Genomic DNA, 26319 nt, shown 5'->3' with positions numbered 1-26319 from the left:
CCGATCGATTCGAATCTGCCGCGATTAAAATCAACTTTGGATGGAAAATGGATCGCGTCGACGCGACGTTGCGGATCGCCCTAATGAATATGCGCGGCCGGGAATTGTTTTTCAGCCCTGGACGTTCATCAGAAAGTCATCCGTCACGACGAGATGTTGGCGCACGCGAGCAGCGATTACATTTATAGCCAACGGGGCAAACATGACCGGGACGATTCTCGATCGTCCTTTTTTCCCCCGTCGACGGGGATTGTAACGGGATTATAATGTAACGAGCGAAACTTCCACGCGCGATGGTAGGGAAAATGATGATGGCCTATGAATGCAAATAACGCGACATGCGTTTCTCTTCGTCCAAGGTATATATTCCTCTTTCTATATCTTTCTCTTTTATTCCCTCTCTTTCCTCGAGACAGAATATATCGCGTACGGATGAATAAAGTCGGGCATTAAAACTGCATTTATGCGATATTTTCGTTGCGAAGTAAGGTAAGGGTGAGATAAAGCATGCAAACTGTGCCGAGCCATGTGCGAAACTTTATGCATCGCCAAACTATCTTGGTTACTCGTTTCACCGGAAGTTAGTAATTGCAGAAATTCTTCTGCTGACATATATACAAAGTGTTCTGTCACGTATCGCATTAATGCTTAATGCAGATTCTTTGGCAAATTTAAAATCGATTTTTCGAAAATGGCACTTGGTAGTTCTTTAGGAGCAATTAATAGTTAATAGGATAAGAATCGTTTCATAAATTAAACTTTAAAGATGTAAATAAAAATCATATATTCTTTATTTAATTTTAAATAGACTTCATTTATATTTTAGTTTTAAATAAACCTGCACACAGAATTTAACGACTTTAAAAATATCAAATACAGTCATGTCAAAAGTAGAGATAAATTGCGAAAAATGATGACTTTTTACGACATTTTCGTACAGGACAAATCAATTTCAAATTGCCCGAAGAATATGTCAAGCTCTGATGTATTGTATATTGACGAAACATCTGCCTTGCAGATTAAAGATCGCAATGTTGATAAACAAAACGATTCTATCGTAATTCAGAGTATTTTTCACTCTGGCATCGATTATGTATAAATTATATGAGATATAGAGAAGAATGCAAAATATTTTTCGTATTAATTTTCCAAATAAATAAAAAGTGTTACTCGTTTATATTTTCACCTTTGCACATTTCCGAAAATATTCGTGAACAGGAGAGATTCTTTTTCATTTAAAGAGATCTTTTCACAATCTGTCACCCAGGCGCGTTTTTCACCAAAAATCGCCGACTGTCGAACGCGGCGCGTTTACGCGGTGCGTTTACATATATGTATACGTAACCGATAAAACACAAGTTTCGCGCGGGAGGAATGTTTTACAAACGAGACACGTCGTAAATCTCGGCGTAAACCGAGGCTATATACCGGCAGGGGAGGAAAGAGGGGGATGTCGGCGCGCGAGGTATTCGGTATCTGGGTTAGATGTGAAATAGGGATAGTCTCACCCTCTTATCGCCATCATTATCACCGACACACGCACGGAATTGGCCTTAATCCTTCGTAAAAACGTTACAATGCGATTGCTAGGCAATCTCGTAAACCTTTCCTCCCAAATCGTTAAATTGATTGGTCCTCGTGACGAAGCGCGATAACGTTCTCACCGTTTCGAGAAAAAAAGACAGAGTTGGGGAGGAAGGAGAAAAGGTTGGGCGGAAAAGGGAAGGAGAGGATGTATCGGAACCGAGTGTAGCTGGAAAATGCTCGCCTCGACGGATACGTCGTTCTTCTTCCTGTCCCGATATAAATCGCTGGAAATTGCTCGACCATTGCCAAACGCGACACAAGGTACGCGCGAGGAGGTTGGCACGCAAGAAAATTTTCAACAACGAATCTTCCTTTCGTCGTGATACGCTAGGAGATTGCACTTCTATCGCTTCTATCGATTGGATTCTCACGCGGATAACAAATACAAATCATGCCATCGTAATTTCTCTCGAAATGAGAAACAATAAATAAAATAACAATAATGCCTTTCCGCAAACTACGCTTTCGAAAGACAACAAATGTATTTCTCAATTAATTTTAATTTAACAGTCGCGCAAAAATTGCATTCTCCAAGTAAGAGGACTGTATATATTATAAAATTCCTCTTGATATATATTTATAAGTGTTTCTACAACATTTCTGTAAAATTAAGAAGATATTCCTTGTTAATAACAAACGGTCGTATATTTTTTTTTATGCCGACCGTTCATTTAGTCATATTGTTACAGCAAATTATACACATATAGTTCTGCAATTTGCAGTGCAATTTTTGTCACTGAATGGTTTTAATTTATTAGAAGAATGGACCAAGTTAATAAGTGACTCGAAAAAGAAGACTTGAGCGAGTTAAAAAAAGTGTTCACGAGTAAGTAACGTATAACCTAATTTAATCGTTCAGGATCCAGGTCTCGTGCCTCATGCTCGGTCTATATGTACTACGTCTAATGCTTTCTTTGCCTGTGTGCTGTGAAATAATGTACTTTTCTTGTTAATGTAAAAATAAATCCCATTTCATCTAAATTTTTATAAATTAGAAATATTTAATATTAATCTTTAGAAGAGAGAGACAGAGAGATTCCCATCTTAAGATAAGAGAATGCTTTTAGAACAGGATTTTCTGAATTATAAAAGTAAATGGGAAATTCTTAAAATACTTTTTTTTCATTGCGGAAATATATAACATCGAGTATTATTACAAGCACGATTGAGAAAGGATTTTCTACAAACTAAATCTTTTTAAAAGACAAATGAAAATAACGCACACTTTATTTTAATTTACCTCTGCACTTTGAGGATTTTAATTTGACGTTCGCGCAAAGGCATGCTGAAAATTAAAAGTGCGCGATAAATGGCGCATCCATCTCTCTCTCTCTCTCTCTCTCTCTCGCATTTCTAACCATTTACCATTTCTAACGCGGTATATAAGGGCTCGAATTATTAGGGCGTTGCAATTATTAGCTAATTACAATGAAAGAGTCTTCTCTTTCTCTTTTTCTCCCTCTCTCTTTGATGCAGCATTTAAGTTAAAGCCTAGCTATAAAATTTTGTACAGAAATTCATTTTTATCAGCTTCTCTTCGAGAAGCTTTATCCGGCTTTCCGACAAAATCACTCTCGTTAGCTCAGATAATGGACGCTAGTCCGCGAAATGCTTCTGAATTATACATGCCGTCTTAATCCGTAAAAATAACGAAGAGGCTAAAAGCGCATTTATATGTAAGAAAACAAAGATTTCCGCGGTCAAAAAAAAAGTCTCGCGTTCGATAACTGATCCACGCTGCCATTTAAGTTTTTTCGTTTTCTCTTTTATTTCTTCCTCGCCTAGAATGTTATTGTGTTTCGCGGAAGAGAGCGTATATATAAATAAAAAGTGCAAGTTAACGAAGTTCTTTATAAAACTGCAATAACGCAACTCTCGATGTATGTTTGTATCCATTTGGAAGTTCGTCCATTCAAAATAAAAAGATTAACGAACGAAAAGTTGACGAGTGAAATATATTTGGTAATCGTAAAGCACATTATTTGACAATATGTGCAGAATTTGAAATAACATCGAGACAATATCCGAATGCGCTATTGCGGACAAATAAAATTCAACGAATGTGAATTTTTATATGCTTTAGTAAAATAACATCCCCCGTTTATATTGTAAAAAATTATTACAGAATTAAATGAATAATAGATATAAAATTACGTACTTTTTTATAGTGTATGTAAAACCGCTGTAATTACATGCAGGATATATATAATGTACAGATTATATAATATTGTATACTCTTATACTATTATTTCTATTATTTTTTTTGCCAATTAAAACAAAATATTACAATAAAACAAGATTAATAAAAAGAAAATCATGCTTGTTTAATTTGTTTCTCACAACCAAATTTTTCCTAATTCAACTTGCGAGATGCGTAATTAAATGAACATCGAGTTTTGCAATTTAATTTCGCAGTATATGTAATGTATTAGAAACTCTGTACATTTTAAATATTATTGCATTTTTTGCGAAATGTTTTTTCAATGTTTTAAAAATTCTATGTGCAATTTCGTAACCCTCGTTATGTTGATCCGTGAAAATGTTTTCTACCTTTTTATTTTAAGTGACCATGAATATATATAGCCAATCTCTCTCATTAGTAATATTTAGGTTCTTATTTAGATGTGTGTAGTTTTCGTGCATAAATGATATACGTGATCTAGCTCTGACGGTATTATACACGTATAATTGTCTATTAATATTCATGCCTGGAAAAATTGCCGGCTACTGGTCTTTCCGTGCTTTGTGAAAACATTGTACACGCGATGACGTATAGCCTGCTATTATACCCTGTGTATTTTATTAATTGCGCTCGTGAGACTGGATATTATCTCAATCCCTGCAAGTATTCAAGTTGTCTGGTTCGGTTATTTACAATTATAAATGCACCTCTACGTTTTTGTCATTTTCGTATGTGATAGAAACGCAGATAGATCGTTACAATATTCAGCAACAAATTGAAAATAATAAATTATAATCGCCTTTTTAACTGCTTAATCTTCATTAAATATTTGAATGATTAAATTCCATCTTGCAGTTATAAAATCCACTTGAAATTAAAAAAAGAAAAAAAATTAGAATAAAACCATTTAAATTCCGATTGCTTGTAAATCTTTAATCAATGATTCTCTCCGTTATTTCGTAGAATACATTCCTTATTTCGCACAAAATCTCGAGAAAAAAAGGGAATGGCATTTTATGCATATTTCTGAACTATTTCCGTAACTGCCGCATATATACCTATTATGGATTTGTATCTATATTTAGCATAATCCACGAATCTCTGCGCTATACCATCGATTTGCGGGAAACGGAATTATACACGGGCCGAGAGAGGAAGAAACATTAGACTCGTAAATTTATCTTATTTTCGCGAAAGAGTGGGTGAAAAATACGGTGGTACGGAGTACGGAAGGTCCTTTCTTCTCGTTTAACGAGCCATTTTTCACTCCCGCATTAATAAAGACGAATATCTCCCCGGCGGCTGATCCGATGCATCAGGCGCGCATTGCTATTCGTCGCTTCTGAAAATGGACCGCGACAGAAACCGCATGCTTCTCCCTCCCATCCCCGATTGCCAAATCAACCTGGCCCCGAGGTTTCCGCGGTGATAGATGGCATTCGAGATGGCGTCTGCCTTGGCGGTGTAAATTGACCTCTTGGGGACAAAGCTATTATATTATGACATAATAATAATCCGAGTCTAAAAACGGTGGATTAATCAGTCAAATGTCAAATGCGAACCGTCATGGCCGAATAATCACGCGAAATTAAGACAAAATTAATTAAACTTTCTAATGATGTTTTAACGATGTATACGTTTTACTCTGTAATCAGTCCGGGCTTTAATCGTGCCGCATATATATATATCAAAATATATTTTAAAAAAAATATATATATATATATTTCGAAAGCACATAAATTGAGAAATATTTTAAGACTAAAACCAATTTGCTATCTATATTTTAACTGGTACTGTACTCTTGTAATGCTCACGTTAGGGGTGGTATATCGGCCAAAGGGGATGAGCACGAAAATCTCATTGGATATATTTTGAAAGCACATAAATCGAGAAACATTTTAAGACAAAAACCAATTCGCTATCTATATTTTAACTGGTACTTTACTCTTGTAAATATGGTGGTGCTCACGTAAGGGATGGTATATCGGCCAAAGGGGATGAGCACGAAACTTTCATTAGACATATTTTGAAAGCACATAAATCGAGAAACATTTTAAGACAAAAACGAATTCGCTATCTATATTTTAACTGGTACTTTACTCTTGTATCAACAATATATAGCGATCTTTTTTGACGTATATCTTTGCAACTATTATAGATAAACTAATTTTTTTTAATGCATTTAAAAGCACATAAAAAGCACATAATTCTAGCATTTAAACTTTTTTTTTATTTTAATTGTATATGTAATTTTAAAGAGGGGGGGGGTGCTGACTTACGTTAAGCCAGCACCTCCATGTTCAATTGCGATTTCCCGCTAAACCGCTCGAGCACAAAAATCGTCAATAGAGCACATAATTAGCACATAAAGAGCACTTAATTTCTGCATATATGGTTTTTTAATTTTTTATGGTGGGGGTGCTAACTTAACAGACGTCCGCACGAGAATAACGTAATCCGATTACACGACGTCTACGGTTACAAATTGATCAATAAATGCACAAACAATCCAAAAAACATCCTGTCGTTAGGATGTAAAGTAGACTACATTTTACGATTAGCATTTTACTTCAAAGATGTCGGATGTCTAATTAACCGTAATGCGATAGTACAAGCGCAATCTGCGTCATTTTACGTGGAAAGGTCGCGAAGGTAAAAGGATCCGAATAAAGGTAAAGTGCAATGTGCGGTGCAGCTCGCGCACCAGTAACAATTGCGCGTATACGAAGATTTGTATTTGCCAGAAATACTGCTGTCAGGGCATAAAAGCACCCTCGGTCGGGGAGTTACGAACTAGAAACGACGGAAGAATAGCGGAAATTTCATCCTTGGAAAATGGAGAGATAGAGCTAGGTTGTACGCGCGCGAAAAGGAGCAAAGGGACGAGACGTTCGGCGAGAGATTCTCCGCCCCGCTGGAAAGCCGCTTATTAAACGGAGACAAGAGCCCCCGTGGCGTATAATTTTATATCAATAGGAATATTCAGAAGGTAAACTTCCTGCTGTGCGATTCGACTATCCGCTATGCATATTCCCGTCTCGTGAAAATATCCGCGAATATTAGATACTTTACCTCTCTCTCTTGTATTTATTTAAACATATATATATCAAGATAATAGTTTAATTAACACCTTAGCGTGTAATATATAATAGAACGACAAAACGTGTTTCGCGTAACAACATTTGTCAGTGTTAATTCATAGTATTTAGTATATCATTGGTTTAATTATAATATGCGCGAATGTTGAAAATTTAATATATATTATATCATCTCATCATTTTGTTCATTGTGTTAACATTTTTTTATCAAATGTTTTATTAAAAATATTTTCAATTAATTTACTACGTGTGTTTATATATTATATGTTATGATGGATTTTATAATTTTACATTGCATGAAAGTAGATATATAAAAAACTCTTGCATATTATACAAAAATCCTCGTTTCCGGGAATAAAAGGATTCAAAAAAGAACAAGGAAAGAATGGAAAATTTATATACGGAGTGGAGGAGACTCACTTTGCAGGAGCAGTAAAACTAAAAAAAAGCTACTTTTCGTCAACTTTTTTGATAAAATGACAGCACTAATGAGTGCAGGGCAAGTAAACATCTAAAGCTTCCCTAATGCTCCTCATAATAATGTTATCGCCATTTCTAGTCGATTTCGCCCGCGAATATTACGAATTATTATCACCTCATTCATCATTACGAGATCACAACGTAATAATATTTTTACAAATCGAGTTTATTTTCTTTTATTTTATTTTACTGATATTTATTTGATAGTGATATTTTTTTATTTTTTTCCGAATGAATAATTACGAATGATACAATCTCAATTTAATTTTTCACATATCATACAATTATTTATAACAGAACAATATAAAAATAATAATAATGTTTTGATAAATCTATTAACATCTCAAAAAAAAAAAAAATTGAAAATGCTCTACTCAGAATATAAAGTGAAGAAAACTAAAGTTTTACAGTTTGTCTAGATATATAGGTATGCTACAAATATTCATGCACTATGTGCAAAATTTATTAAGACATTTTAATTTGCCGTATTTAACAAGCAATAAAACGCGAACGCGATATAATACACGGCTTCGTACAAATCGAATCCATTTTTCTTACGACTCCGGCATTTCTCGTAATCCGATAAATTTTACGTTTCCTGACCTGCACACATAAGTACATACCTACATATACATGTATATACACACCACGTACCACTCAATGCGCGTAGACCTTATATAGCTTAAATTACCCGAAAAGAATCGGTTGGTCGATACCGCAATATAACGGCTCATGACGCAAAATTCCGTTCTCTCTCTCTCTTTCTCTTCCCTCCCTTAGCACAGTTTAATATCCGGGCTCGAGAGGAAAGCCTTGGAAGTAATAAAATGCGGCCTAGCCCGGAAAAGAGCGACCACCTGTTTAGATTAGATCCGAAAGATCCGTGCGAGAGGAGAGAGAGAGAGATGCATGTTCGCGAAAATAATGTAAACGCTAAACGCTTCGGCGTCACGCATCTCGAACGTTCGTGCCGGGAGAGTCCGCGTGTTTCACGCTAATTTCCACTCTCTTGCAACTTAATCGCCGACGATTATAGGCGAGGGAACGTCGTCCGAGGCCGCGCACCTGCTTGCACGTAACCCCATTTTTTTCGACACCCCATTGCGCGTGCTCAATCCGCCGTAGATTATTTGGTAGCGTTTCTTTACGGGGAGAAAAGCAAGTTAATTATATAACGTTGTAAAGAAAAATAAAATAACGAGATACAGCAGCTTATACGTCATTATTCGACGAAACTTTAGGTTCCCTCCTGTTTTCGCGCAAAATAATATAATAAAAAAATAATAAAATAAAAAGTCTCACATGTTTCTAATTTAATTTAATTAATTTATTTATTTATTTTCGTTTTAGATATATAATTTGAGAGAAATCTTGTAAAGATTAAAAGAGAGAGAGAGAGAGAGAGAGATTAAACGAAAGAAGAATGATTTTGTATCGCTGTATCGTCATTTCTTTATCATTGAATAGTACTTGGAATATATAGGAGTTTGTAATCATATATTATATAGCCATACGTGGCACAAATCGATATCGATTGTTCAATTAAGACCCGACATCCCGTCAGCGAGTCGACGATTCTTACCGTCACGAAAAGGCGGCTCGTTACACGAGGCTCGCGTATATAAACGAACGATAAGTGCTTAACGTCATGTCAAAGTGCATCGGGAATGACGAACGTATCTACTTCGCTTCTTCACGCAAGAATGAATGGGCGTGTCGTCGACTATTACATGCTCATTTGACTAACATTGCGGAGCTCGAAATGGATCGGGGAGGGGAAATAGATTAAGAGAGGAGAAATACGGTTTTGCGCGCGGATACGGATAATTGAGCGTGAGTTACTGCGATTTGCCGGGAAAATTACTGCTCGCCAATGTGAATGGAGGCCCTAATTTCATTCCGACGTGCGAATACATCGGAAATCCATGTACGGGGGAAAAAAAGAACATCTCCTTTTAAAATTAATTTAGTCCGAGTCGATTTGACAACGTAATTTGACGGACTCTGCTGTTCATGTCTGTCCAACTAGTTTTTAAGTAGGTATTCGAGCGTAAAATTACATTTCTGTTGACAGATAAATTTGACGTAAAATTTCTCGAAACCAGAGAGAGAAAAAAATTATTAAATATCGTCGCAATTCCTTATAATTATTTTCGTAAACACTCGACAAAATTTCGGGTAAAAAAATCGACTCTACTCAAAGAATCCGCACACTTTGCCAACTCTTTACACTCTTAATATCTCATAAATTCGCGTATGCGTCGATCGATGTAAGCATAACGCGCAAGGTCATCTTCTACAAGAACAAATATGGCCATCGTAAAACAAACGGAAAGTATCGCATATATTTTTAAGATCGAGCAAATGCGAGGGAAGAAAATTACGCGTTATTCGTTCTCTCGTGGAGCGGAAGGAGAGGACAGTGCATCGTAAATTCGTTAAATCCGGTGTAATTTCCGCTGGACGTCGATCCTCAAGATAGACGAATCGAATAGGAATCGCATTAGCATAATGCAGCTGGCAACTGTCGCGCAGGGACATTACGCATTTTCCGACGTCCTCTCGTCGAGGATACGAGTTTCCACGCTCGACATCGATCTACATGCAGAATCCATTATCCCCCAACCGCGGTCCATGATTTACAGATATTACTCCCATTGATATTAATTCGCGCGATTAACTTAACCGCGATTAATACCGTGAAGATAATCGTGTTAAGAAGTTTCAGCGCCAATAAATGGCGATTCGCTCGGAAAGAAAGCGAACGACAATTTGTGCTTGGAAAAAAGGGGGGGAAAGAAGAAATTACTTCGGAAAGTTTGCCGCGAGGAGAATTTCTTATCAAAACGCGATTACCATAAAAATGAGACGTTTTGTAAGAGTCATTAATTTCAAGCAAAATTCGCTCGAAGAGAAAAGTATCGTCATCGCTTTACCATTTTCAGACTAATCGCGCGACACGGAGATCCCAAAGATATCGTAGTACAGTTCGATTTGTAGACATGCAGCTTTCAACCAAGGTGGTAGAACCGAAGATCTCTCGGGTAACCCCCCGTGCGATCTGACAAGGGATTAATTCCGGTCCCCCGAACTATGTGATACGCTATGTTTGCGCCTTTGTAGGCACGTGGTAATTCAACACGTCTCGCGCATACCTTGACAATCCGTCCTTACGCGAGTTGCGCGACGACTGCGGTTGTGTACGAAATGAGCTTCGTAATTGGATGTTCCGTTTGATGCTTTACGAGCGACTAACTCGATTATTATCGACGCAAATGTGTGATATGAAAAATAGAATAGACTTGAAGATCGTAAGATAGAATATAGTTATAGTGATTATTAATATTATCTACACAGAGAGAATTTTCTCTTAGAATTTACCCTAAAAATCATGGTAATCGTGGGACAATATGCGGTATGAAAAGAATTTTATGAAAATTTCTCTGATTAATATTTATCACAATAAAAAATAATAATATCTATCACAATAAAGTATAAAATATATTTAATTAATTTTACTAAAAGTATAGTAAAATTAATCAAACATATTTTTGAAATACTTTCCATACCATATTGTCTCACAATTACCATGATTTTCAGGGTAAATTCTAAAAGAAAATTTTCTCTGTGTATACATCTTATTATATTAATTAGATTTTTTAATTAATATTATATTAAGATTGTTATATTAATATGACCATATAATACCAAATAAACGCATAAAAAACATACGACCGTTTGTTATTAAAAAAGAATATCTTTTTAGTTTTAGAGGAAACACTTAAGAATATCTTTTAAGAGGGATTTTATAGTTATACAGTCCTCTTACTTCGAGAATACAATTTTTTCGGTGCGTGACCGGGAAAGTAATATGATTTCTGAGAGAATGAGAAACCGCTTTGCAAAACGATTCACGAACGCGCCTTGGCAAGTAAATTGAACGACAAAGTATAACTCGTTTCATTTAAATCTTTAAACGTAATAGAGGAACAAGGTATACAGAGTAGCTGAATTATTTTTATATAATCCTAATAGTAATAGCCTAAGGAAATAACTGAAATAAGAATATAGCACCATAGCTTCCTCTCTAAACATTTCTACACAGAAAGAATTTTCTCTTAGAATTTATCCTGAAAATCATGGTAATTGTGGGACAATATGCGGTATAGAGAATTTTATGAGAATTTCTCTAAATAATATTTATCACAATAAAATATAAATTGATTAATTTTATAATACTATGCAGCTTAGTAAAATTAATCAAACATATTTTATATTTTATTGTGATAGATATTATTATTTTTATTGTGATAAGTATTAATCGGAGAAATTCTCATAAAATTCTTTCCATACCACATTGTCCCACGATTACCATGATTTTCAGGGTAAATTCTAAGGGAAAATTCTCTCACAGTGTAGAGATCGCAGATGGATGATGTGGCTTACATGCATTATAGCCTGAAGATACACAAGCTCCAGCAAGGAGAGCACATAGGACAGAGGATTGTGAGCATCTCTCACAGGCTGATCTGTATACACCCGTACACAATGGCACGCGGTATCTAGCTACGGTAGGTCCGTTCCGACTATGCCGGCCTCTTCCTCTCATTATTCAAAAGTTCGCTTATCGTGGCCCCATTGTGAACTGACAATAATTACGAAATACATTGTCTCGAGAGCGCGATTGTCTCCGCGCTCTCTTTTCTCTCTATCGCATTTTCGACTAAAAATCAAAAGGACTGATGGATATCCTCGTCCTTGTCCTCGGATGAAAAAGAAGCACTCGTATTCTCGAACGTATTCTCGATTTAGAAGATTCAATCGAGCATCGCGTGCAACATCGGACATTGTAAAATCGTGATTGCGCGAAGAAATATGCGAGTGACCATGAAGAAGCGCGCGTCGGGATTTAGCTCGCGTTTATACACCACCCTCGCGATATATGTGCTCTCTATTGTGTAAGCGGCTACTGAATAAATTAGCAACCAGACAGCTCGCCACGTTTCGCTAAGTAAATTGAACCATCGTGAGTAGATTTAAATTTTGCAGCAAACTGCAACGATATATGCGCTTGGGCGCGTTTATCTTTGCTTTTAATATTAAAAGTGGGAAAATAGATTATAATAGAAAAAGAGAAAAAAAAACAAGAGATGATATGATGATATCGTAATATTATAAGAAATATTTTGCAAACTCTCTTTCGTTTCTACGAAAAAATTTGAAAATCAAGAACCGACTTTATTGACACACACACGAGTTGAATTCAGCAAAAGAAACCGTGTGCGTTTTGAAGCCCGATATATCCTAAGCGCTCAAAGGTTTACGTATTTGGCTGCGAAATTCGAAATATTGCAAGTACGCGGCGCGCATTCAGCGAAAGTATGGCGCTTCGAGTATGCGAACGGTGGGAATGTTACTGCATGTTGTACGATACGTCAAGGTACGAGATACGAGCTAGTGAACAGGGAGAGCTCTCGCACAAGTTGAATAAATAGTCTAAAAGTCGAGGGCGATATAAACGGTGCCCCTGCCGAAATATACAAGTCACCTTGGTTTAAGGATCTCGATAAATATACGGAGCACGTGCGCGCGCTCCGTAAATTTATCTTTCCTAAAAAGTAAGACGCGCGCACACACACACACATATATATATATGTGTCACATTTCTAAAAAAAAACGTTAAAAAACAGAACGGATGTATGAGAACGTACGTCATACGGAATGTACCATTATTCTGTAAATAATAGAATAAAAAAAATGTTTGCGACGTGAAAATATGTAGACATACTTTCTCGTAATTTTTTGTTTCTTTTTTTTTATCGTGACTCTCGTATTTTTCTCTGCCTCGCGCTAATATAAATCGGCATAAATGCGACAGGTGTGTCAACACGCGATATGTTTATTAGCACTGCATCCAATATTTCGTAATGTATTTAATAAACTGCTTTGTTCCCGCTGCTCTTTTCTTGCCAATATATCATTATCATTAAATTTTAATAAAATTAATGTACCATAACATTCAATGTTATTTTTTACTAATGGAAAAGCAAAATTAATATATATAATATATAATATAGTTCCGTTTCTTCAGCTTTTTTTGCAAACATGTATCTCTAATTCGAGTGTAGCGCATATTATTACAATTATTCCAATTACATTTTGTCAAAATACAATTTTTACATGAAAACAATCTTTCACGTGTGTCCGTCTAATGCAATCACGACTATCTTGTGGATGATTTCCCGCGAGCAAAAATGTCCAAGAAACACATCCACTTTTTACGAGACGGTATTCCCGCGGTCGCAATAAATTCAAATAGCTGTACCACGAGAGAGAGAGTCTATTCTTTCACAGTCTCTGGAAAAGGAGTACCTCATATGCGCGCGTGACATGGCGTGTCTCTCTCAAATTCCAAAATCGCATCCATCCGGGAATAAATCTCGATAAACGAGGGCATCAAGGGGAATATATGTAATTTTCGTGCATGGCAGAATTTTACACGTAGTGCACTCATCAAACCATCTAGATATGTGCACCCAAGCGTGAAACTAGCGTCAATATAGATGTACACACAAAGAGGTGACCCAAAAGATAAATAATAATAATAATAATCATATTTATTGACAGAGGGGGGGATTAAAATCCGATAATAAAAGTTGATGATATTTACATAAAAAGAGAAATTTACTTCAAATAGAATTCATGGAATAAATTAAAAATCCGAATGTATTTTCGTGCAAATTTACAGTTCTCGATCCCCTTGAGGATACGGACAGGTGATTTGCGATTATGATCACGATATAGGAACGCAGCTTCATCGGCGCCTATCATTTTCCAGGATAGATCGTATAAAACAAGCGGCGAGGGTAGAGGGCAAGGGGGGAAAAACTGGCGAGGATATTTACGTTGGCGAGCCTTGAAGAGAGACCGCGCATCGGCTCAGGTGGACTGTCGGCCACCATTACTTTACACAACATCGTCGGCAGCTATGTTTTGTGGCCAGTGCGACCACACTCGCCGGTGGAAATTTCGCAAAATTAACGGAGCGCGCGCATCAAACTTGGAAGCTTTGAGCTTCATCGAATCGTGCGTCAGCGAAAAATTATGCACCCAAGTTATATGAGGAAAGCGCGAATCCTCCGACATCCTCTGACGCGGATCCACTCACACGGCATGAATGAAGAGCCCCGTCACACGCATGACGCAAAGTTATACGTGCACGCAGAGAGGGGAGTTATATGCGCGTATAATTACGCTTCAAAATCACGGATACCCGCCTCGAGTGTTTCACCCGTACTTGAGATACTCGAGGAAATATTAAAGAGAATATTTAGATTTCATTAGACTGTACATTAATTTCTATATATTGATCAAATATAAAATTCTGTAATGATACACAGTTGAAAAATTTGTGTTAAATTTAACAAATATCACCTGTCCCAAACGGTCCACAGAAATTTTTGTGTTAATTTAACATAATACGGATATGTTAAATGGTGACACGAATATTGTGTTAATATTTTAACATAAAATAAATGCAAACTTCAAATAAACTTAAAATAAATTTTGTGTAAAATTAACATAGTTTTAATGTAAAAATTAACTAAAAAAATTGTTAATTTTACATTTTATCACCCCCACTTATATTATAAAGTAAAATTAACATTTTTTTTCTGTGAATTTTAACAGATAAATCTTGTCACTAATAATACGAAACATATTTATTGTGTAAAATTAAAAATAGATATACATTGTGTTATTTTTACACTTTTTTTAGTTGTTTTAATAATTTAACATTTGAGTCCAATTAACATAACAGCAATATGTTAAATTAACACATGAATGTGTTAAATATTTAACACAAAAATTTTAACGGGGACCGTTTTTAACAAGAAAACACACATTTTCCAACTGTGTAGTTACATATATATATATATAAGTACAGATTTTATATTACCAATACATTTATAATTATACACCGAGAGAATTTTTTCTTAGAATTTAGCCTGAAAATCATGGTAATCGTGGTATGGAAAGAATTTTATGAGAATTTCTCTGATTAATATTTGTCACAATAAAAATAATATCTCTATCACAATAAAATATAAAACATGTTTTAATTTCACTAAACTGCATAGTAAAATTAATCAAACATATTTTATATTTTATTGTGATAGATATTATTATTTTTATTGTGATAAATATTAATCAGAGAGATTCTCATATAAAATTCTTTCCATACGATATTGTTCCACAATTACCATGATTTTCAGGGTAAATTCTAAAAGAAAATTCTCTATGTATATATATAATATGTAATTAATGTTTTAAGTTCTCAGATTCCTAATTTTTGAGAGAAAGTGATTTAAAATTATCTGAATAAATATAACAAAAGTAAAGATAAAATAGAAGTACGTTTTACAAATATTATTATTCATTTAATAGCACGCGTTGTACCGATTACTTATATATATCATGAAAAATATGCGCGATTTAACCTCTGTTAAAAGCCATTCTATCGAAAAGATACGACCAACAATATGAAATGTGATCGTAACTCTAACTATATAGATTGGATTCAGGATAACAACTAAAACCATTCGTGTTATTTACCAAAAACAAATCTATACAAATGTTATTTCTCGTTTAGTATCAAGCTTGTATCGCACATTGTTTCTGTTATCTATCTACGTAGATAAATTCTGTTCTGCTCTGCTTACTTTATTCCTTTGCAACCAGATATTATATATTTAAAAGTTTTATTACTGCTCGATATAAATGCCTTATGTCCAATACAATCAGTCCCCCATTGTTAACGCAATTTATACTTTCTTGTTGTAGATGTCGACCCAACTCTAACTTACTGTCGCAAAAAATTGCGCGAGAAAAAACACGGTATTAAGCGTCGTTAATTACTATATGGGATATATTCCTAATCCGCAATTTCATATTTTAATTAATTTTCGAAAATAGTGAGAGAATGTGTCGACGTATTTGTTCACGAACGCTTGCATTATCTATGTTGCAACTATCCTATAGGATAGAAAATTTGTTTGTCGCAAATAAGTTGGGGGATACGAAGAGCCGAAGAAACTTGACGATGATGCGGCAAGTGAATCGGAAAGAAATGCTTTTTTACTGACGATAGCTCGCGCCCAGCGGCGCTGTAATCAATTCATTTACGTAACCGCGTTAACACAATTTCTGTGGGATGTCCGTGAATATAATCAATACTTTGCGGGACTATCTTTAATAAAGAAGGAGTTAAAAATACAAGCTGCGGACACTGTCGCAGCTATCGCTATCGTTGCTGTAATCTTGACGTCGAACAAAACAATGTTCGGAAATCGTGCCCTCGAATGGAATACCAAGTTCAAATCGATAAATTCTAGAGTTAGATTTAATTATACACACGCTCGATTCTTTTGTAATATAAAATTCCAACATTTTTTTCTAGCTAAATGCCTCACGATATATTTAGGAGTAATAAAATATGAGAATTAGAATCATCTTTCTGCTCGTTAAATATTCCAGACAAGGAGCTTTCGCTCTTTTCGAGATTTCCGTTTTCGAAACTTAAACTATTTTTTTAGATGCTGGATATCGTTGACTAGAATTGCGAAACTATGCAAGAGTGGAGTAGAAGAAACCGAAGAAACATTATAAAAAAGAGCTACGTAATATACAGTTATCAAAATCCGGCAATGAAAATTAATCGATGCTGCTGTATAATTTTTTATTTTTAATCGACACACAATATATTCTTTAATATCAACTTTTACACGTAATAAAGAAAATAACGATTCTTTCGTACAACACGATTTATTTGATAAATAAATTCTAGCGTTCTCGTTTTATTTTTTTTTTTTTGAGATTGCGAAAAAAATGGTTGGAAAACATGGAAATTTCTGTGCCCCTTTTGCATAGTTTCGCGTTTACGACCCTCCGAGGGAGAGAATCGATAGTGCGCTCCTAATAGGTCGAGAGAAACGTGCACAGTACCTGTTTGAAGCCGCGATACATGACGCGGATCTCCTGGCGGGAGAACTTGGTCTGTCGCAGAAGCTCCTCGATAGGCACCGGCCTGGTGGTCTGGTGCCTCGCCCTCGTGGTCTCGAACTCGAAGAACGCCTCTTCCGGTCCCGGCGAGTCCGGCGGGGTCGCCATGACCTTCGGTCCTGCCGCCGCCTAAATTGTCGAGAGCCCAACAAGACGGCAAGCGGCGGCTCCTTTTCCCGCGCTTCCTGTCCCTCTTTTATATCCGGCGTCCCGTGAGGTCACACTATCATCGTCGTCACGTTTCCCGTCATCGTCATGCGGTTTTTTTTTTCTTTTTCTTTATCGAGATCAGCCGCGTCTCGCTTCACTTCCTTCTCTCGATCCCGGCGCGTCTGTCAAGACACGTCAAACTTTCTATCTCTCTCTTTCTCTTTCGAACGAGAAATATTTCCCACGTGATCTCCTCGTACGAACCGTATACGCTATTCAGTTAGTAACGGACGTGTAATATAATAAAGTGCGATATTTTTAACGTTCTAATTACATGCAACGCGTTTATCGATTATATCAATATTCCTTCCGATCGGATAATTAGTTTCGTCTTTACAACTGAACAGGTGACGAAGTGGATGCCCAAAGGGGACGCGAATGCACGAAATTTGCACGAGAGAGATTCTCCTTCGAAGTAATATATACTCCATCTTTATGTTAAAAATTTAAATTTTCCTTTTATAACGAATAATGTAATCATTCTTTATATATGTGTATATATATGGAGAGGGTTTCTAACTTATTATTATATTTATAAATCACACTGCTGATTGAATGAAAATTTAATTTCGTTTGACGTATCTCCGTTTCGAATAGAAATTACCTTCAAAGTTATTTCTGCATTTAGAAAAATTGCGTTATTTCCAGCATTTGCAGAATATTCTGACAATCTTACAAAACCGAATATTGAAATTCGTCGCGATGGCTTTGGAAGAGAGAACTCACTTTGTGGTATTTGTCATTTACATCGGTAATGGAGCGTGATTTCTCGGCGCTTGGCATAAGTCCCACATGAAGGAAAGACATTGCGAATAAAAATGGATTCGGATAAGGGGTAAGGGCGGAGGAATCTGATATATATATATATTCCCAACCGAGTGCTCAAAGTTCCTCGCGATCCTAGGGATAAACTTATCCTCCCTCCCTCTCTTCCGGTTTGATAGTAGCGTGCATACGCGCTATTAATCACCATTAAGTAAGGACATAAGCTGAAGCTGTGCGTCTTAGATCTAGATTTCGGGGTCACTCCCGCGAAGAAAGATCGTAAAAATAGCCCGAGGAAGGGTAAAACGGGCGAATATCTCACTCGCATAAAAATCGATGACTTCGCAAAAGGTTACAGTGCCAAAACTTCAAAATCGATTCGGGGTGCGGTCGCTCGAAATTTATTAACAAAAGCCAGAAAGCGCAATTCTCTCGTAAGATTTAACAGCACGGAGTGTAGACTTACCGATACACGAAATCTCTACTTTCTTTCTTCTTATCAGGCTACTTTTTCTCTCGACACGGAAAGAAGTTAAGAAATAAACGAGGAAAGAGAGAAAAGAAAACTATTATATCGGATCTATTAATTTAATTAAATTAGCGTAGCAAATTTTTCACATTTTTCTTAGATATCGCGTAAAAAATGTATTTTCGGTATTATCCGTACATTCGTTACCGAGAACAATAGATCTATAGTAATATAAAATAATGTGGTTGGTATTTGATATTAATGTAAAAGATGGAGTAAAAGAATAATAATTCCACTAACAAAACCGCCCCGAGGCGGTTTGCGGCGCAACAACTTTTCTACGCGCTATGCTGCTTTAATCAACGTTAAAAGACGCGGATTTTTAATGGAAAATGTTAAAGATTAATGTCGAAATATTTATATCGCTACGATCGCGTAGATATAAAGTAACGTGGTATATGAGGTCAATAGGCATATTGTATACGGTGTATAAATAAAGCTCTTCGTCGTACCTGTGCTTAATGACGCGGAAACAATTACAATGGTCAATTTATGTAAACTAGCATTTCAGGAAAATGTTAAAAAATGTCACGAGAGCAATAATGCAGTTCATCAAAAGTAAAATCTTTGACATTCACAAACCTTTGAATTTGTCTTCGGTATATCGCATTTATTTCAACGCAGTCTATTTCATTTAATAATTAAACGATTGGAAAATTTATAGTCATATTAACAATTATAGTCATATTTAACTAATAATTACTTATAAAAAATTGTGTGATCCAATAGATTTTCCAAAAATGACTAGATTTCTTATCGGAAAGAAATGTAAAGAAAAATTACAGATAGTCAATGATGAGAGATAATGACTTCATAATTTGAGTGATAGATTTTATATATGTAATATATATATATAATTTTTCTATATATTCGATTATATATAAACTTTGAGGTAAACTTCTTTTTTACTGAATCGCGAGATCAGTTTTTAGCAACCTGTTGTTATTTCTTATACGCGTCAATTGTGAATTCGACTCCGAATCGTGAATAACTTTTCAATTATGCAAAATTATTTTTTTTTTCAAGATGGACGAGATTTGCATTTCAAAGTCGCCTGCCTCAATTATCATAATATAACAGACGCTAAGCTGAGCGCACAAAAACAAAAGAGGATTTGTTATACATTTTCTAATGTAAAGTGCAGTATCGTTTCTTACGCCCCAAAATTGAACATTGCAGTTTGATTAATGGATATTGAGCTACTGGAGCGTAACAGGAGAGTACGTATTATGAAACACATAATGGGATATTACAGGAGAAACCTCTCTCGCGCGTGCTGTAGTATAACGTTTGAAAATTTAATTAATTTACAACTTAATTAAAAATTTATCCATCACCGACTTCTTTTCTCATTATTGTCGCTAAAAAAATCAGTACCGTTAATATTGATATCGGATCGAAGGTTTTAAAGCTTTTAAACGAGCTTCCGAGAAAGATAGAGGATATATCTCTCAGGTTGCGATAGAATGCCGTTTAAAAATAAAAAAAATAAAAAAAAGATTACGTATTAAAAAATGGTCACCTGTTAACGAAGGAGAGGATGCGTTGGCGATAGCAGCACTGCGATAACGAACTGCGACGACTCTCTATCGGTCCACAGCGCGGGTATAGATAGGGAAAAGGGGGATGGAAACGCGCGTCGCGCGCGTAACCTATCGCGGATCTCCCGTTTGGTCAACGCGCGAGGATCGCGGCGACGGTCCCGGGAGCGAGAGGCAGCAGCGGCTCGCACGCGGCTACATCAGCGGCGGCGGCGGCGGCGCCGATGATGATTATTGTCGTCGATTCGAGCGGGTGAATCACTCGGCGACGCGGTTGACGACCCGCCCGCCGTCGAGCGGGGAAACGACGTCGCGGCGACGAGACACGAGGACGTCAACTCGCCTCGATCTCCATAACATGATCCCGTCGCGCCGGCCCTTAACATCGACTCGTACCGATCATTATCCGATGTGAAGGAGAAAGAGAGAGAGAGAGAGAGAGAGAGTGGCAGCGAAGATATCTGGAAATCTCGCGATGCACTACCGGTGCCCGCCCGCGGGAGGGTTAAAAATCTCACGAGCGCGAGCGCGACGATAGAAACGATCCGAACTGATACGCGACCGGCGGTACACTGGTCGCCCGGATAGAGCGCGCCTAGACGGCACCGCCGCCGCTCATTGGCCGAGCGCTTCGGCCAATCGCGACGCAGCAGCGGCGGCGGCGCGTCAAACTATCGCGCCGCCGATTACCATAGACATATAGATCAATATAGATCGCCTCTATCCCATCTATTTTATGTAACCATCCGTTGAAAGAGGACGGACCTACTTGGCTCTCGCTATCCTTTTCCAATGCACTGATGAGCTTTGATCCTTTCGCTGCTTCGAATGCTAACACTTGATAACACTTATCGGCCCGTATATCAACACTCATTCACTTATTCACAACACGTACGATCGGAAAATCGTGGCTGATCACACGAATTATATGAAGAAACGGACTAATTATCACGATCTAGCCGATGCAATGGCCGTTGCCACTCGGTCGCCCGTTCCTTTGTTTCCGCACTTATTCACTCGCGGATATCGAATTAATGCGATAAGCGATAACTGCCCGTCACTTGGCGCGATATTCCCGATGTTTACGTGCACTCGCGATGCACGTCGAACGAATAAATCCCGCGAAACACGACGATCGTCCACTGCATCACGCGACACCCGCCCGTCCGTTATGCGCAACGCAAAATACTCGAGTTTTTCTACTAAACATTTGAACTACGTGCCAATTCACGTCGCTCCCTGATTCGTGGATCCTATGTTCACTCGATTCGCGACATGAGGGAGTACCAACTTTGAACTATCCTGTATACGCCGAGAATTTTTTGTTAATGTTATATCGTCGTGTATATTTTAAATTTTTTATAAATTATATAATTGTAAACATATATATTTATGCCGATTATCGCGGATTTCTTTGACACGCAGATGAAATCACTGGAGATAAAAGCGTATCCTAAAGAAAATAGAGATATTATAGAAACAGAAATATATATAGATATAAAATAATAAATAGATGGATTGTAAAAATCACTTACGAAGAATATAAGTTATTTCACAAATTAACAGATTTAATTCCGTCACGCTAATATGACATTATCACGCAAATATATATATGCGTGACAGAAAGCAATAATTTGAATAAGTAGTATATATCTATACTGCAAGCGCGAAAAATTTTGTTAATCAAGATTTAAGAAATTAATTAATCGTCTTACACGCGTAAATGAGTATCATTATGAAATAAATATTATCTTATCATAGATATATTGCATTGTTTAATGGAATATTATTGCAATTATAAATTTTATAAAAATGCAATTTTCAAAATATAATTTTTATATTTATAATATATATATGTAATATATAAAACTCTTATTATTATTATTATTAATTATTGGATGTAGAAAATCGGAAAAAATATATATAAATTTAATAAAAATTATTACATTCATATTTTCTTTACAATAATTAGCGTAAAATAAATTAAATAAGTAATATATATATATATATATATATATATATATATATTTCGATGACGTATATAAATATCATTACTTGAAAGAAAAATTACGCAACAAAGATGACCTTTATAACTATCTCATCAATTAAGAAAGAACAAATTAGAGTACCATCTACCTTATCTCCGTTGCAGTAGAGTCTAGGAATTAGTTCGCGTAATTAATTAACAGGAGATTATATCAAGCAAGTTTAACCAAACGGTGTTTCCTCCTTTAAGTTCAACTTGTGGCTTTAACGTTAGGTTAATTTAATTGCTCGTTTCCGACCGGATGAGCATGCATATTTTATTAGAAAAGAGATATACGATCGCGCAAATATTCCTCGACAACGCAAATAATTCTAAAATCATACACGTAATTATAAATAATGTCGTAATTATAAATAATCGTTCTAAAGACTTTTCGGATCTTAGCGTAGGCGAACTGGCTTAAAATATTTACATCGAATTTTATATGCAAAACGATTCGACGTTCTTATAATAGTCGATGGAAGTAATCAATATACATATACATATACGGATGATATGCTATATAGAAAAAAAACACAATATATACAATATAATCATATATATACATAATTATCCGAGCATGCGCGTTAAAAACAGTCCCAGCAAATTGTCGTTTTTAAATATTATATTATGTATACAAGAATATATTAATAAAAGAATGCCATTTGACCCTCTGTCTTTCTAAAAATTTTATATACAAGTTTTTAGAGACACAATAAAAAATATTAAAACATTTTTATGATTATCTTTAATTATTACATATAGCATTTTTATTACATAGCATAGAAAGCTTTATTTATACTGTATTAAGACGAAAAATCATCTATTCTACAAGAATATTCTCAGCTACGTTTTTCAGAAATCTTAATTATTTCTTTTCCAAAATTTGATAATTAATATATAATGTTATATTAATTTTTTTATTTCCGCGCTCGTATTTGGCGCGCAAAAACGTCTAGCACCTACCATCAGTCATGGCATAGTCAATGCAATAGATGGGCTTTCTTTTCCGCGCAAGCGCGGTCGAACACGATCATCCGATGTCCGATGCACTTCAAGTCAGATTTGGTTAGGTTAGGTTGCCGTGTGATAATATGTTAAAAACATGGATTTGGTATTATTAAAAAGTAAATTTCGCGGTACGATGCTGGGCGTTTTGGTCGGAGATATTCTTGGAAGTCCATACGAGGGCAAAAAAGTTGTGTCGGCTCGCAAAAAAATTTATTTGCAACGGAGGCTCGATGCATTGGACGGAACAAGGTTCAGAGGTTGGACTTTTGTTTTGAAAGTTTTTTATTTATAATAAAGTTTCTCACGACGTCTACTTTTTTGTTTTTCTATTATTTTCCGCGCGAGATTTATTGCTGCATAAAATTTAGTTTTCTATATATGTCTTAGTTTATTTAGTAAAATAAGTATTAATTTTTTAATATAATATGATTATTATTTAATATAATAAATAAATAAAAATTCTTTTTATTGTATAGAGCCCGTCATGGAGTTTACAGATGACTCGGCAATGACCCGTTCTATAGCTGAGTCCTTGATTGAAAAACGAGATTTGGACATTGTTGATGTAGCAAAACGATTTGTGGAAAGTTATTACCAAGAGCCCTATCGTGGTTATGGAACTGGTAGTATAAGCGTCAGTATTAGTATAGTTTTAGCATTTATTTATATAGTTTTAATCTATTTATATTTAAAGAAATATAATATGCATGTTAGGCATATAAATTTATATCATACATTCAAATTTGTTTCTGATGTGCATATTCAAATACTAATATAATATAATAAGATACTTTTATAATTTTCCCATGGCTATATAGTTTGTAATAATAATAAATTACAACAAATCTTCTGTACATGTATGTAGGTACTTAAGAAATTAAGGAAATTAAAGAATAAAAAAATTGACTCAGAAATAGATGTCAAAGGTCCAGCAAAGACCATATTTGATGGTCGAGGTTCTTATGGTAATGGTGGTGCAATGAGAATTGCACCTGTATCATTGTTTTCATATGACAATTACGATAATCTTTTACATTATGTGAAAGAAGTGACACAAATTACACATGCAAATGAGTTGGGGATAAACGGTGCTCTATTACAAGTAATTGCAAATTGATTATCATTAATAAGAAGAAAAATTCCATTTATCTGTCCAGATATCTGTTACACAAAAGTTTGTTGTTACCACAGGCTATAGCAATTCAACAAAGTCTATGCTTACATCCCAGTGAAGAATTAAACGTTTCTAATTTTATTAACGATCTTATACACAAAATGGACAAAATTGAGATTGGTGAAAGGTATGCTTAGTGTGCAATATGCATATATGTAGATATATTTGAACAAAAATATTACATTTAAACAAAAATTCTAATAATAGCATATAAATTATAGCCAGCCATATAAAGAACGATTAAGAATAGTAAAGAATCTACTTTCCGAAATTGGAGATGAACCTAATGAACAAAGGATAGTTAAAGAATTGGGTGCTAATGTTAGAGCTTTGGAATCTGTCCCTACTGCAATCTTTTGTTTTCTAAGAGCACAAAGACGTATAAAAAGGATACGAACTAATAATCCTGTTAGAAGAGCAATTCAATACGCTGTAAGTTATAAATTTTATTTTAAAAAACCACAGCACGCATACATATAGATTAATATTATTGATACTGCACAGAAAAATATTTGTAAGTGCCATTTATATTATAATTTAATATCATATCTTTGTTATTATTTTATAGATTACTTTGGGGGGTGATACAGACACAATTGCTAGTATGACCGGCGCAATAGCAGGTGCTTTTTATGGCTATGAAAAGTTCAGTCGACGGCTTTTATCACATTGCGAACAAGCAGATCGATTTGAAGAATTAGCTGATGAATTACTGGATGTAGTAACATCTAGGGCATAAATAAGTAAATATTATACATAAGAAAATTATACATAAAAAGATCAAGTGAGAGAAGTTGTGAAAACACATTAAATCAAAATTAGAAAACATTCTATTAAAATGTTATTTAAATTAACTATCACATTTATATAAATAATAAAAAATACATTTTATAGCAATGATCAATTAGTAACAGTTTTATTAATGCAGAAGACTATGTTCAACCTTTTTGGTGTACATATTTTATTTACATTATGCTCTTTTGAGCTCCGTTCAATAATTTATTATTGAAGCGACATGCTTTTCACTAAATATAAATTTATAACTACAACACAGATTACTATCTATGTTTTAACTATTTTATCTATTTTATGCTCTCATTTACATTGGTAAACATATTTATTTCTAATACGCACGCAAGAAATTAATCATGTATTTGGTAACTGAATTATTTGGAAAAACAAATCAGTATGACTAGTGTTGATAATCTTTTTTATACTACTATAGTCTCACTACAAAACTTGGACTTGTGATATAATAGCGTTCTGATTAGATTTACAAAAGCAAGAAATAATATCGATATTTTAAATAGAGGGAAAATTTTATATAAACAAGAATATAAATGTGAAACATACATTTAAAACAATTTGAGTTATTTCGTTTTAATCAGTTTCCTAACTTCTCTCAATCACAGAGGTTTTAAATAAAAGCGTTTATCACGTGATCAGTCTGTAACTCTATTGAAGCATGTACGATAAAAGTGCAAAGTTCATTATAAATATGTTGAAAAACTCAACTAAAAAATATAATTGTAAATAGCAACGATACATATATCGTGAGAATGCGCAGTGTCTCTTATATAACTATAAAAATTTACTAATCCTTATTAATATAAAATAATTGTCATTTTATCATATATTTAATATTTAATTTTCAAAA

At 35.2% G+C, this 26319-nt stretch overlaps 2 protein-coding genes across 6 annotated transcripts in view; one reads left to right on the top strand and one right to left on the bottom strand.

Annotated features, from left to right (window-relative positions):
- Positions 1-21629, bottom strand: part of LOC145941911 (A-type potassium channel modulatory protein KCNIP1) — a 52291-nt gene extending 30662 nt beyond the window's left edge. Inside the window, exons 1-2 of one of the 5 annotated variants that reach the window (XM_083048315.1) lie at positions 21217-21629; positions 17350-17738 (exon numbers count right to left, since the gene is read on the bottom strand). In XM_083048315.1, the coding sequence (XP_082904441.1) occupies positions 17350-17514 (165 nt within the window). In that variant the 5' untranslated portion in view covers positions 17515-17738; positions 21217-21629. Of the gene's footprint in view, positions 1-17349; positions 21087-21216 lie in introns of those variants that run through there. The other 4 variants (XM_083048316.1, XM_083048314.1, XM_083048313.1 and 1 more) reach the window with 4 other exon arrangements.
- A 1884-nt stretch (positions 21630-23513) lies between these two features.
- Positions 23514-26205, top strand: LOC145942210 (ADP-ribosylhydrolase ARH3). Its single transcript, XM_083048704.1, has 6 exons — positions 23514-23745; positions 23965-24122; positions 24354-24590; positions 24680-24789; positions 24884-25094; positions 25231-26205. Exons 1-6 carry the CDS (start codon positions 23583-23585, stop codon positions 25399-25401), a joined length of 1050 nt encoding a protein of 349 aa, XP_082904830.1. The 5' UTR covers positions 23514-23582; the 3' UTR covers positions 25402-26205.
- Positions 26206-26319: the final 114 nt, after the last annotated feature.

This window comes from Prenolepis imparis, unplaced genomic scaffold (genome assembly GCF_030444845.1).
Source record: "Prenolepis imparis isolate NDT839.2.m4 unplaced genomic scaffold, iyPreImpa1.0 SCAF_10, whole genome shotgun sequence".
Taxonomy (NCBI): Eukaryota; Metazoa; Arthropoda; class Insecta; order Hymenoptera; family Formicidae; genus Prenolepis; species Prenolepis imparis.
This window is presented reverse-complemented; position numbering and strand designations above follow the sequence as displayed.

Bases quoted from the DNA above. Each gene is read 5' to 3' on its own strand.
- LOC145942210 (XM_083048704.1), top strand. From the start codon at position 23,583: ATGGATTTGGTATTATTAAAAAGTAAATTTCGCGGTACGATGCTGGGC. The intron at 24,123-24,353 runs GTCAGTATTAGT...ACATGTATGTAG, and splicing joins ATGGAACTGGTAGTATAAGC to GTACTTAAGAAATTAAGGAA. The intron at 25,095-25,230 runs GTAAGTTATAAA...ATTATTTTATAG, and splicing joins GAAGAGCAATTCAATACGCT to ATTACTTTGGGGGGTGATAC.